We start from the raw sequence: 14,043 nt of genomic DNA, 5'->3' as shown, positions 1-14,043 counted from the left end.
TAGGATAGAAAAATACTAATTGCTAAAAGCAAGCATGGACACTAAACTTCTAGGTCTTTGGAAAAATCAACTGATTCCTTAGTAACAGACATGCCACTTCCATAAAAATATCATAACAGAAGAAAAAGTAATGAAAAGGGTATGAAAAATGAAGGTGTAATCTAATTATAGACAGCAGCCATCTCAGATGTCAGTAAATCCTGTTAAATCCCCATGATTTACTAAGGTCTTGGAAAGTCTTCCAAAATGACCAACTCTCAAAAAGAGGTATGTTACTGTAACACATTTGTGTTTTGAGAAACATAATACAAAAGTTTTTGAATTTGGACTTAAATTAATGAACAGAAAATATTATCAATTTGGAGAAACTCTGAACAAGACCATCAGGGTACCAGTCTCTCTGCAGCAAGCAAAATGAAAGAAAGCGTAAGACTACCTGCTCCCTAGAGCTTGGTCCGATACCACGAGCTGCTGTACCTACAGAGATGGGAGCGCATGGGAGATGTCACGACACAATGACACCTAGGTAGCCACTTTGGCAACTTGGGCAAAAATGAGTAACCGCTCAGAGATCCAAGTATCCGAAAACAGCCTTGCTGCAGGAACTCCAAAAGAAATACACAGGCAGTAAAGAAAGACAAGAGCTACTTCAGAAGTCGAAGTTTTAGAACTCATCAGAAAGGTTAAAATAGTCAATATTTATTAAAAAAACAAAACAAAACAAACAAAACCACAAGAGTATTTGCACTTTTCTTTTTTTTTTAAACACACAGAGAATGTGGCTTACATAGAAGTCAGAGACAGGGTCTGTCACTACTGTAAAATCATGCTCTGAATTTTCAGCTACTGTTTGGAAAGTTGTGAGAAACCTCAGCACCAGCAAAACATATATGGGGGAAATTCCCAGTTTAAACAACTTTATTATAACCAAGGTAAAAACACATGCTTTAATCTTGCAGTGAGAGGACACTGCATCACTTAACAGAGTATGGCAAAGATCAAAGAAAGCTCAAGATAAGAAGGCAGATGAAGCCTTAAAATACAGCATGAGAACCTTTAAGGATACAAAAGTAAAAACGCATATCAGGAAGAAGTTCTTCACGGAGAGGGTGGGGAGGCAGTGGAACAGGTTGCCTAGAGAAGCTGTGGATGCCCCATCCCTGGAAGTGTTCAAGGCCAGGCTGGATGAGGCTTTGAGCAACCTGGTCTAGTGGAAGGTGTCCCTGCCCATGGCAGGGGGGTTGGAACTAGATGGGCTTTAAAGGGCCCTTCCCACCCAAACCATTCCATGATTCTATGTTTGGACTAGGATTATTCTCACTACTTTTAAAACCAGTGAGGACTTTCAGTCATGCAGCAGAAGACAGAGGTAAAACATGAAAATAAAACTATGTGGAGTGTATAAAAGCCTATGTGTATACAGAATCTGAAGAGAATGACAGGCGGCTCCTATTGCACATCATACTGAAATAATTACGAGAGAAGACTGAATAACACTTACACTTGCTCTTTGGCAACAAGACTTGGGGCATTCTTGGCACTTTGTGCTACTTAGGACTACTGATGCACTGATTGCAGGAGCTGCCCACAGAAAACAGCATGTGGTCTTCTGAACACAAACTCAGCAGTTTCCCAATTTTTCCAAATGCAGCTTTCACTTCTAATAGGCTTACAATCCCTAACAACCACACACATGGCTGTACTTCTGGCCAGCCAACTATCCCACCATTAAGTCCTGCAAGTCCGCAACTCACAGCAAATTTTTCAAGCATGATTTCAACATGATTTCCACAAATTGCAGGATCAAAAAAGTGCCATAATTACATTCCCATTTAAAACACTCATGTACAGAAGAGCAGCAAATTCCCTGTCCTCTAAATACACATTTCTCAGCTACAACTCCTAGCGAATTACATGAAAGACATAAGGAAAAGAAGGGAGGACAATCATGAGAAAGGCAACTGCGTTATAACCTGAAGGAACACCCTCCCACACCGAAGAACCTTTTCACACCTCCCTAGGCTGGCCATCAGATGTTTGTAACAAAAACGTAAGTAATGTAAGCTTGAAAAACGCTTATAGATAAAAATGAGTTCTTAGTCTGAAGTCCAGGTCAATAAAAAACTGCCAGCAAACATCTCTAAGCATGCTCCTCTCTAGGTACCTGCAGTTGCACAGAACCCCATACACCACACTCAGCTCTCATACCTGATTTTTTATGAAATCTGTCATTTGATGCTCTTTCTAATTGGTCTGTGGTAGTCTGTACACATTCAGCTAATTGAACACGGGTGACGGAAGCCTAACAAGTACTTTTTCAGTCGCAAAGATTGAACAGCAGATTTTGGCTGGAATCTGAAGTTTCAAAAGACTGTCAAAACCAACATCATCAAGCATGTTACATCTATTTATTACCAGTTCCTGCAATAATGGCTGACTGAAAAAGTCTGTAGAGGCATCGCAACTGCTTCAACTTACAAGTATCTGTTCAAAACAGATTTCTACTTACATTACAATATTTGTATTGGCCTACAGTAATGCACAGAATTCTTTTTATATAAAAACAATTAGAGTATTTGTTTCTAGGACATGATTTAGAACCCAGTTTTGTCACGCTGGGTTTGTTAAGCTATGTTTCTAGATTCCCTTGGGAAATAACATTGCAAAAGGTCTGTAAGATGATTCATGGAAGACTAAAACCATCAGGAATTAGCTCTCTAGCTAATCAAGGACAATGGCATTAAGTCCATCATCAAGAAGACAAATAAATTCAAAACCTAAAGAGAAGTTCAAAAAACCATTCCTACCAGTGCTGACTATTAAAGGCACAGAATGCAAAAACCCTGCCACTGAAGATTCTTTTACTTTTTTTTTAACACTTTCTTAAGATAGAGTAATCCATCGGATACTCAGGTTCCTCGTCCCCAGTGTTCTATCAGTGTTGTCCATTAACAGTATCAAATTGAAATACAAAGATGACTATTGCAGTAATAGCCATAAGCCTTATAGTCTGTATCTTGTTCCAAGTTTATCAGCAAGTTAGCTTCAGGACCCACTAGCAACACAACTACACAGAAAGTACATGTTCTTTAAAATACACTTTTCATTTTTTATTAAACTGAACCTAAAACCGAATCAAGCTACCACACGCAATTTGTTGCTCATTGCATATTTACTAACAGGAGTGTGTTTATACATTTTTATACCATTCATGTGGTATGTTCAGTTTCTTCAATTTTCTGAAACAAATGTGATGAAATGCCAGTGGAAATTTATATCACAGACTATTTTCTAGAATCTCAGAACCAGCAATTAAGACAAATATAAATGAAAAGGCAAAAGTATTTGGCTGATGGAGAAAATGAAAAAACATCATGTCTACACAAATACTTCCAGCAGCAGACACTTGGACCACAATGTTTATTTTAATGGTGCAGAGTGAGTGGGAAAAAAAAAAAAAAGTTGTTTTCTTTGTCTTCCATACATTTCAAAGCTTTTCATCTTTTTATTAATCATAGAATCATAAAATGGTTTGGGTTGGAAGGGACCTTAAAGACCATCTAGTTCCAACACCCTGCCATGAGCAGGGACACCTTGCACTAGACCAGGTTGCTCAAAGCCACATCCAGCCTGGCCTTGAACACTGCCAGGGAGGGGGCATCCACAGCTTCTCTGGGCAACCTGTTCCAGTGCCTCACCACCCTCTCTGTGAAGAATTTCTTTCTGATATCTAATCTAAACCTCCTCACTTTCAATTTAAACCCGTTACCCCTTTTCCTGTCACTACAGGCCCTTGTAAAAAGTCCCCTCCCAGCTTCCTTAATATTATACATGCAGTCATGGGCCTGCTGACATTACTGCTGGGTTGACAGACTTCTTGCACACCTATGTGCCTGAGAATATATGAAAAACACAGCCAAAGACACAGAGCAGAGATCACATCCCCTAAACCCAAACAGCACTCAAGATCAGCAAGTTAATTCTATAAAGCTTTAAGATTCAGATTAAAATCATCATCATATGTGTTATTTTCTATCTGCTGTTTCACATATAAGATCCAATGTTTTTACCACCATAAGCATTCTGAAAACTTCAAAATGTTTGCACAAGACATCTGTGTTGCTCATAGATTCATCTGTTGCGGTTGTATTTATTTTTTTTAACACGACAGTGCTCCCATTTTGAGTTCAAAACCAACAGATTAGACGCTTGGTTTCCAGGCTCACCCAAAGCACAGTGTTCCTACTTCAGCACACAGATTCAGCAATAAACTCAAAATACACAGGAAAGCTCCCACCCCTTTACACATACCCATGTCTATGACAGCTCTCAAATACAAGGTATGGGAATGCAGTGTGTTGAACTAAGCAACATTAAGGCCAAAGCACAGGCCTTGATCAGGAATTGAATCAATTCCTTGCCCTTAAGATAAATTACTGAGTGATGGCGAAGACTTCACTTCCGTGTACCCCAGTTTTTAAAGCTGCAAAATGGGAATAACCAGTTAATCTGGCTATATAACCAGGATACATATGTATTTGTAAATGTTATGAACGTACTCAGATTAAATTAAACCTATAAAAAGCAATTTATTTTATTAGCTATATTTTGATGTATTTATATTTCACTTTGATTTCAAAGTAGACATTAACTTTATAAACAGAAATCTCGGCATCTACCTAATAATGCCATGAATAATATTACTTACATAGCAGTTTTAAACTATAGGTGTCAAAGCCAAGAAAAATAATTGAAAATTTTTTTTTAGTGCTCATTATTTTTTGTTTATTTCTCAAGAACCTTGTGAGATAGCCTATGTGTCCTTCACTGTGTTCAGGTACCAGCATGGCAAACCAAGTAGGAACTCGGAGCAGAGAGGTGACTAAAGATCTGTCATTTAAGCTTAGAATAGTCACCTTGTGTTTCCTTCGTACTCAGCAGAAGAAGAAAGGGTACTTCTGGGGGGATGATTTAGTCCACCATAAAATAAATATGTAATGCAGCCTAGATGGAGGCGCTTGTCTGTCTTCGCTGATTATAAAGGAAATGTGGTGTGATGAGCTCAGGCTTGCACAAGTAGCTCTCAAACGTTTTCAGTTACGACAGTGGTTCTTGCAAACTCATATGACAAAGGGCAAAACAGTCTTTTAATTGCTACTGGTTTCTAGCCCACATACATGTAGCTACTTTTTCCTCCAACTTTATACTTTCGTACATTATTGGGTGAAAACTTTCCAGTCAGGTGTTCATTTAATCAGTTGCCCTCTTAGTTGTTTCTTTATTATCAGCCAATGTGACAAAAAAATTTGTTAATCATATCAGAGCTGCATCTGTGTTGACAGGCCTAGATTTGCAAGGACTTGATTTTCCATATACCTTGCACGCGCTCCCACCGCTGTTACCATTCCACATCACTGCAGCTGAGATCAGCTACAGCCTCTTACCTGCACCACAGGATGCTCAGCAGCTCAGTGACCACAATTCAGTCTTGTCATTTGACAAAAATCAGTTCATTTTCAGGTCATGGTGAAAAACATAGCTTTACACTCAAACTTCAGTAAATGTGCTGAGGACAGCTGAAAAAGGATTTTTATCTTATGGAACGTCTAATTTGTTGAGGGGTGTAGCATCTTACATTTTGTGTAATATTTAAACTAGACTAGAATATTTCACTTTTATTCTCTTTTCCTCTTAAGTCCCGAGTTTGCTGAGTTTCATTACACAAAGACATTATTACAAGTACATAAGCATTCCTTAAAAAAAAAAAACCAACCAAAAAAACCACAACACCAACACCCTCCCAGCCCAAATCAACATTAATTTTAGAATTTGCATGTACTTCATACCTTAGTATTCCTAGGGACAGATTCCCTCTATTTCCTGACCGTACTGCTTCAATAACAATGTCATTTTCAATTATAATATTTTTTTCTGGTGCTGACAGTGGAAAGAAAGGAGCAGCCACATGTCATATTTGTATGGCATGATGCCAGCACCATCTCAGGAGATGTAAATCCAATTCTCAATTATCACACGTAATCACTAAGGAAGACAACTCCACGCTCTTCACTCAGCCCTCCCACTTAACATGCAAATCAAAACAAACACACAAAGGGTTGCAATGACAAAAGCCAAGGTTTGCTTCTGTACCGAAACATGTCCCTTGCATGGAAAGGACCAGGCAATACAGCACTTGATGCCCTAGGAGGTTAAGCACCTCGGCTTTCCTATAACCAATTAAAAGTGAATAGCTATAAAAGTGCAGATACTACTGTAGGGTAATAAACCAGACATTATCAGTGACAGTGGTGCACATTACAAACTTCAAACTCATTCCTTGCTCTTATCCATCAGAAACTTCCTGGCTTTAACAGGCTATAAACAGCAGAAGCTTTGAAGTCCAAGGATTAGGATCACTAATAGACAGACTGAACGAGAGACTGACTGGCTGAAGAGCCAAGTGGAATGCCCTGCATGGATCTGGAATAAAACAAGTTAATTTAATCAAACTGACCTCTCTCTAGCCATAGGCCAAGAGATTACAATGGTTATAACAGCAATAAAGGGACAAGGGACACTAGAAACAAAGTTATTTGCTTCAATGCAATGCTTAGGCTAATGTAAGGACAAAACTGCCCATGCTTTCAACTGTGCCCTCAAAATCCACAGTTTTAAGCTCTACAGGCAAAGACTGTTTGTTGTTGTTTTGTTTTTTAACCAGTTTATCACTTAGTGGCAATCAAGGCAGAAAAAATAAAACACTTTAACTTTCAAGATTTCTAAATGCAAGATGAATAGAATACTTTAACAAAATAAGATCATTGCGAGGATATATTTGCTTCAACTCTTCTGTATCTCAGACTCACTTAAGGGAGACATGTAAACAATCCATTTGGGTTAAATCCACCTGCATTCAGTGCACACATAACTGAATATAGCACTGAACATTTTTGCTTATAGAATAAAGCTTCTTACTGTAAAAATTCCCCTTATCATCAATTTATATGCAAAGCTTCTCACCCTAAAGGACTGCAAAACATTTAATAAACCACTAAACTTGAGGTGTTTAGCACAGCAGTATAACAGAACACTCTTAAAATCAAACAATAAAGCTCCTCTGCCTTAAACTGGAGCAAGTTGCCAGAATGGCAAATGAGCCAAGTGAGCGGTAGCAATAGTTTGGCTCTGAGAAGCTGTCAGAAGATGGTAAATTGAGACAAGTGGTCAGGTATTAATTTTTACATTGTTTTTTGCCACTACGCAGAATAGCTAACTCCGAAGCATGGAAAACAGCCTCTGAAAAGAGAATTACAAAGCAGAGTCCTAACAACATGCTTCATTCACTGCAGAAGACGGAAGAATCCACAAGGTTCTGTACCACCAAATACAGTATATTTTTGAACACGTATCCTTCCTCAACATTTACTCTCCCACAAAATCACCACATTTTCAGATGAGAGACAAATTCATGTGTACAGCATATGGGAAACAAACTCATTTACAGCTACTGTATCTACAGTATTTCATCAAGAATGAGGAGGCTTTAATTGCTCAGAACAATGCTCAGGATTTTAGTATTACTGTCTGGAACTTGGAAGCAGCTCATCCTATGAAGCAATAAGCATGGAAACAAAACAAGAGGCGCTGGAGTGGCTGTCTGGCACGGGAGTGGATTACCATAGGCCTAGCCCAGCTACCTTCCTTTACACGGGGTAATGCCTCCTGGCTCTCCCATTTACTCCATGGTGATTTTGTAGAGGAAGTCACCAATGTCAGGACCTATGCTTCCAGATGAGGACCTGGGAGAATAGCAGAGCACTAGGGTCTCACGAGGCAGGCAGCCCAGGGTTGAGGAATAAATGGAACTGGTTGGAGACAGAGCAGCCATGGTGCATACAGTGGTGTTATATGGAAGGGGATGGAGAAACATGGGACTAGGATCTTGGGTTTGAAAACATAGGCAGCAAGCTGTGAGGACTGGGCAGCTTGAGACTGAGGTCCTGGCAGAAGGGGATACAGTAGAGCAGCATGCCAGGCCAGCAACACACACCTCAGCTACTGAAAATCAAATAAATTAATTCAGAGATTAACAGCACTGACTTCACACTGGAGTCATTACTATACTTTTGAAACTAAATCTTCCAAAAATCAACACATTTAAATAATTTGGGAAAAGGCCTGTGAATGCACCCTCATTTTACAAAAACCATGAATTAAAAAATTTAAAAGTATCACACAGACTTCACCAGACTCACTCAGAAAGACTATAAAGAGCAACACAGTATCATATGCATTGGAAACAGAAACATTTAAAAAAGGGTACTTATGCCTTGTCTCACTGGGCTAGCTGTAGCATTTTCACAAGATATTCTAGTAGTGTGGGAACTTCTTTTCAGACACCCAAAATGTCCCAAAAGTTTTCACTTCATCAGTCAAAATATTCATTTATTTTACAGCTCCATGCGTTCAATCTACTTTGCTGCTTTGAACCGCATTTGCCCTAGGAAACAGTCCAGCAGAAGTAGTATTTACTGGGATGAGAGAGTGCCTACAGGGAAATAAAACCAAGCACTGACAAATTAAAGATGGGTTTCTCCTTACCACTCCCCAAAATAAAGACAGAAATGTTTGTGTCACTACTGCATCTGTTACCTTTGATTCAGAAGACAGCAGCACAGCCACTGGTATCCTTTTTTCCTTTTAATCTACTTCGGCTTTTTTAATTTCCCTTTCAAAAATATTGCCATAAAATAAATTCCAAATGTATTATTTTGAAAGTAACCATGAAATACTTTTTAAGACATGTTAAAGAGGCAGAAGAGAGGTTATTCTGTAACAGCTGCAAGTAGGCATGTTACCCCAGTTTCACTCTCCTCCACCACACTTATCATGGGGTCTTACCTTCTGGTGGATTCTTATTCTGGTTGTTCCAAACAACTAACAATTTGGATAGACTAGGCACTTTAGACACCTCCGTGATGACTCGGAAGAGGCTCTCCACCCGGTCATAGGTCAGAACTATGGCTGTGAAACCTTGGGACTGAGGTGGGATCAGTGGAAGGAAGAGTGGGTTGCTCACACTGCTCCATTTCTGTGAAGAAAACCAACAGAACAATTTGATTAAAGTGACTTACCAAAGTAGGAAGTAATTATTACAGTAGGGAGTAATTCACATAGCCAGGACCTAACAGTCAGATTTGGAATTCGCTCAGATCAGGCAGGTTGACTGCCATTCTGGCAACTTCACAAATTTCTCAAAACCTTTATTCCAATCTCATTCTTGATTCAATGTTCATTTTTGCCTAGCTGTAATGTTGCACACGAGGAGTTTTAGGTAAAAAATAAAGTGGAAAAGGCAGAAAGATTTGTGGAGAAGGAAAATCAAGGTGAATTTTGAACCCAGCTAAGCTTGACTCAATTCTCATTTACTAATGTCTATTTCAAGACATTTATATTTACAGTCAGGACTCGATAAACAAAGAGAAACTTAATCAGCAGTAAAATTTCAGAAGCAAAAAAGAGTTAACAACAACAAAGCAGCAAAAGCATAAACCTAGCACAAAACCTAGTACCTAAACAACTAAGAAAAAAGCAGGCACTAAGGGGAATAACGTGCTGGTTTCCACAAAACCGCGTGTGTTCAATGGTGGAAAACCCCCACCTATTACATGTACCAAAAAAAAAAAAAAGTGAGATGCAAAGATGAATTTCAGAGAGATATCTGCTCCTTGTGAATTTTAACTAGGGCATCCCTTTGAAGACTTTAGAGGTCTTTCTTCAATACACTGCCAGCACGAGGACGCCAGGTCAGCTGGCAAAAGACGAGACAACTAAATTCTCACTGAATGTGCCAGCCTCCTTTGGAGCTGACAACGTGTGGGAGGAAGCAGTGAAGGAACTATTCGACAGGAATGAAAACGACGGTATTTCAGCCTCAACTTTTCCATTCCAGCTGATGTTCAAAGCAGGGGTCTGACTGAGAAGCAAGGGAAAAACAAGTCCTTTGGGGATGAGGTGAAAAGGGGAGTTCAGAAAGCAGAAACTGAGCAATGCTGTTTTGCAGGGAAGCCTTGAATCCTAGCCCGTACAAACTATGAACACTCATGAGAGGTTAGTAACTGCCAGCAGTTTACAGAGATACTGCGAGAATCTCCAGCTAAACTCATGCCATAAGCCTGCTTGGTATCAGGAGGAAAGCAAGTTTTACAGACGCAAAGTTATCAGCTCATATTTGCAGGAAATAAACCTAGCAACTTTCCATCTCCTTATTTAGCCTTTGAGTTACTTTATACACCCAACAATCACCCTCCTCATGTTTAGTGGTTAGACGCCTCTAATTAGAGTAACTTCAAGGACGAGGAAAATAAAGAACCTATTTACTAAGATATCAAAACATTCTGACCATTTTGGCAAAGGAGGAAAAAAAAAATTATGTGAATATGATTTCCTTCTATCAAAACATCCACACTAAAGGAGGGATCAACATGTGAGGTGAGAGAGACACACAAAGTTAAGCACAGCATTGGCACACTGTTTTATCCAGGCTGGTCTAAGGGCGTGTTCCAGGCATGGATCTCTAGGAGCAATACACTTTAGTAGACCTCCTGAAATAGCTGGAAAGACAGAGTACTCTTCAGCTACACATACTTTATCAAGTCTGGTATAAGTGGCATTCAATATAAACTGTTTGTGAGGTTCCTAATAGAAAGCATGAAGTTCTGCTTTTTACCCAACAGGAGTAATAGGATAATGAAGGAATAGTAACAGCATAGTATGGAGCTTTGGTTCACGAAAGGGACATGGCTGCCTGTGATAGCAAAGGACTACACTCAGTAATTCAGAAAATAGACCAGTTGCTGAAGTAATGGATATATGTGCAGAGACAAATATGCTTTCAGGTTATTACATTTCCTAAAATTAAAGCTTTCATACATACTTCTAATATTACAAGAAGACTGATGGCAGACAGGGACAGTCCTCTGATTTTGCTCCAGCTTCAATAATTCCTACAGCAAATCACAATCTAAATGTTACAGGAGTATAATCCATCTCATTAAGGCTTTACAGACTCGTTTCCACATAACCCCCACCCCAAGAATGCTATTACCCAAATGACCCTTGTAATGTCGAGCAGCTTCTTAAAACAACTTTCAGAAAACTCTTTTCATTAATACTTGAAGCAGAGGTTTAACATCATATTCCATAGAGTGCCAAGAAAATCTTACGTTTCTGCTCTAGAAGGAGAAATAACTGGTAATCTACGGACAATGCTGTACTTACTACTTACGGGTGAGTATTGCCACCTAAATTAATGGCTCCTACTTGAAGTTTATCTAGCAACTTTTTCTCTCAAACCACAGCACTTCCTAACAAATTACATGCTATAATATCCTTGGAAAAGGATTAATCCTTTTCATCATACAAGACTATTTTAGGTGCTGGCAGAAAAAAAATACAGATGTACGTGTGTGAGCACATGCACACATGCCTATAACAATTATCATGCTTTCTCTTAAAAACCTAAGTTTTAGGTACATGACTTAAATTCCAACTTCTACTACTTTCAGAAAGGCATGAAAATTCTCCCTTGACCGTTACAACTTAGGAAAAATAAAGCAACTTCTGAGGTTATTTTGCTCATGCATCTAGTAAAGTATGACGGAGGCAGGGAAAAGCCCTTAGACACTCACTAATGGATGGGAGAACCAAGCCTCTCATTTGAGAAAAACATTTCAAAAAGGCAATTAAGCATCTCTCAAGTGCCATTAAAAGCTAACCCCCTGCTGCCTGCCTGAAGAGTGTGTCTACAGTCTGAGACCTATTGACCCCACTTTCTGCAGGAAATCGGGCAAATTCAAGCCTCCATAATTTGCTAAAGTCTTCCAGATTTCTGCTTGGAAAAAGCAAACCATATAGGCAATTAATTCAACAGCAATCTAATTAAATCTCCATTACGGCAGCAAAGCATGAAATGGCTAATGATCTAGGGATGGGTTCTCCCAGTCACTGCTCAAGAAACCAAGTGGTGAAGGAACACTTGCTCCTGTCCCGTCCTTATTAACATTCTCGACAGAAATTCAGAGGAACTTTCGCTCTCAGAGAGAAGAACAAACAGCAACAGTGGACTGATCGTCCATCACCTTTCTCTGACAAAGTGCTGACACTTTGCTATGGATAAGACAACCCTTCACTCTTGCCCTCCCAGATTATTATCATTAGAGGAGCTGGGATAATTAATCTAAGATTAATAGGTTGTTTGCTGTGAATCATTTTTATGGGCAAAAAGGATCAAGTTCAAATGCCAGTTTCTGAAGAGTAATCTCATGTCACTTAAGTTTCACAGTCCCAGTTGGCTGACAGCTCTTTGCAGTTCACATGAAAAGCCCAAGTAGTGGGACCTGAATGACAGTGAGAACTTAGGGATAGCCTGAAGCTGGGGAGAAAGGAGAATTCAGGAATGGGTATGTATACAGAGAAGGATTCAGAGCTGCAGCTGTCCTGTGCATCACTTCCACAAATGTGCGTGTGTGATAATGCCTTAGAAATAAGGTACCTTACTTATTTATAGATACATCAAATATTGCTTTCCCTCTTGGTTATTGAAAACAACTTGATTCTACTTTTGGAAAAGTTAATACATTAAGGACAAGGTATCAAGGGAGTTGAATTCTCATTATGGGGGATACTTAAGGTTGTACTCAACGTGGAGTCTTCCGGCTCAAGTTAGCAAAGAAGTTTTAAACAGACTGTTCCTAACAGGATACAGAAGTGAGATAGATGGGAACTTCAGGACATCAACTTCAGAACACAACTGGACTGAGAACTGGCCAATTATTGTAAATGCTACACAGCCTCAAAGGTATTGGCAAAATACCAGATATAACCGAGGGTCCTACCCCAAAACTTTGGATGTACACTGAGTACCACTGAAAGAGACCTGAAGAAAGGCACAGCAGATACATTACAAACTGTTATCACAGAATGGTCTCTAGGAAAACAACGCTGTGGAAGATGTCCCCTATTACAGAAGAGAGTCAAGAACTACCCACCTATCATTTAGTGGGAAAACTCAGTGACAGAACTTCAGAAGAATAAAATTTCACTGCTCCCAGGAACAAGTCAAGACAGTGGGCTTTTCCCCCTCTGTATTTTGTTTTCAACACTAGACTTAGTGCTTGGTCTAATCAACATATTAGTGAAACCACAGTTTGAACAGCAACAACTCACTGACTTTTAAAAGCACAGAGGCAAGGACAACAGTGTGTTGAACTTAAACAGTAGCTAAGCAGTTCTTCTACACATGTAAGCCAAGCTGGGATATATCCCCCACCTCTGCGGGTAAGGCTTTTTCAGCTGGGTTGTTCTGAATATCAGTATAACCTCAATGTGGTTTCAATTATGAATTACCAGACTGAAAAAAGCCTTGATTTATTCTATTTGGCTCCAATTATTCATGATAAGTTTCTATTGAATACTTTGAGAAAGTATTTCATCATGCTTCCCATCCTCAAGTGGTCATAGGGCAAAACCAAAGGAATTAACCCTCTCTGCTTCTCCAGAGACAAGCACAGTGCTTACACTCTGCAGAATCACAAGCCATTTCATGTTTTGATGAAGATTATAAACCCTCCTCAAAAAACATTTTAGCCACAAGACACACAGGAGTTTCTGCCTATTCCTTCTTGACTGATGAAATCTGATGCTGTCAAGAATCGTGAATTTTGTTTGCCAAAACACATCACGTAACTATAACACTACGTTATTCAGCATCTTTTTTTTGTTTAGTTGCTTAAATCTAATCAGCAGTCTGAGCCCTTCTGACAGAATCTATTGGCTGAACACATTCTTAGATATAAAAACTCAGTTTCAGTCTCATTTCTCCAACTCCTTAACTTCAATAATGTGTCAAAGGAATAAATTTGAAGAGAATTATTGAGAACTGAGTTTGTATTTACAGCTGCCATCATACTTAGGCTTTTTGGAATCTCTTCATCAATTTTACTACCATTCTTCTGTAAGAATGAGAGTATAATAACATTATAA

General features: G+C 39.2%; 1 protein-coding gene across 1 annotated transcript in view; it reads right to left on the bottom strand.

The window, feature by feature from the left end:
• The window catches only part of EXT2 (exostosin glycosyltransferase 2), a 75,217-nt gene that overhangs the window by 20,011 nt on the left and 41,163 nt on the right, over positions 1-14,043 (bottom strand). Inside the window, 1 exon segment of the mRNA XM_010147140.1 lies at positions 8,902-9,091. Coding sequence (XP_010145442.1) covers positions 8,902-9,091 — 190 coding nt within the window.

This window comes from Eurypyga helias, unplaced genomic scaffold, assembly GCF_000690775.1.
Source record: "Eurypyga helias isolate BGI_N326 unplaced genomic scaffold, ASM69077v1 scaffold9522, whole genome shotgun sequence".
In the NCBI taxonomy this organism is placed as follows: domain Eukaryota; kingdom Metazoa; phylum Chordata; class Aves; order Eurypygiformes; family Eurypygidae; genus Eurypyga; species Eurypyga helias.
This window is presented reverse-complemented; position numbering and strand designations above follow the sequence as displayed.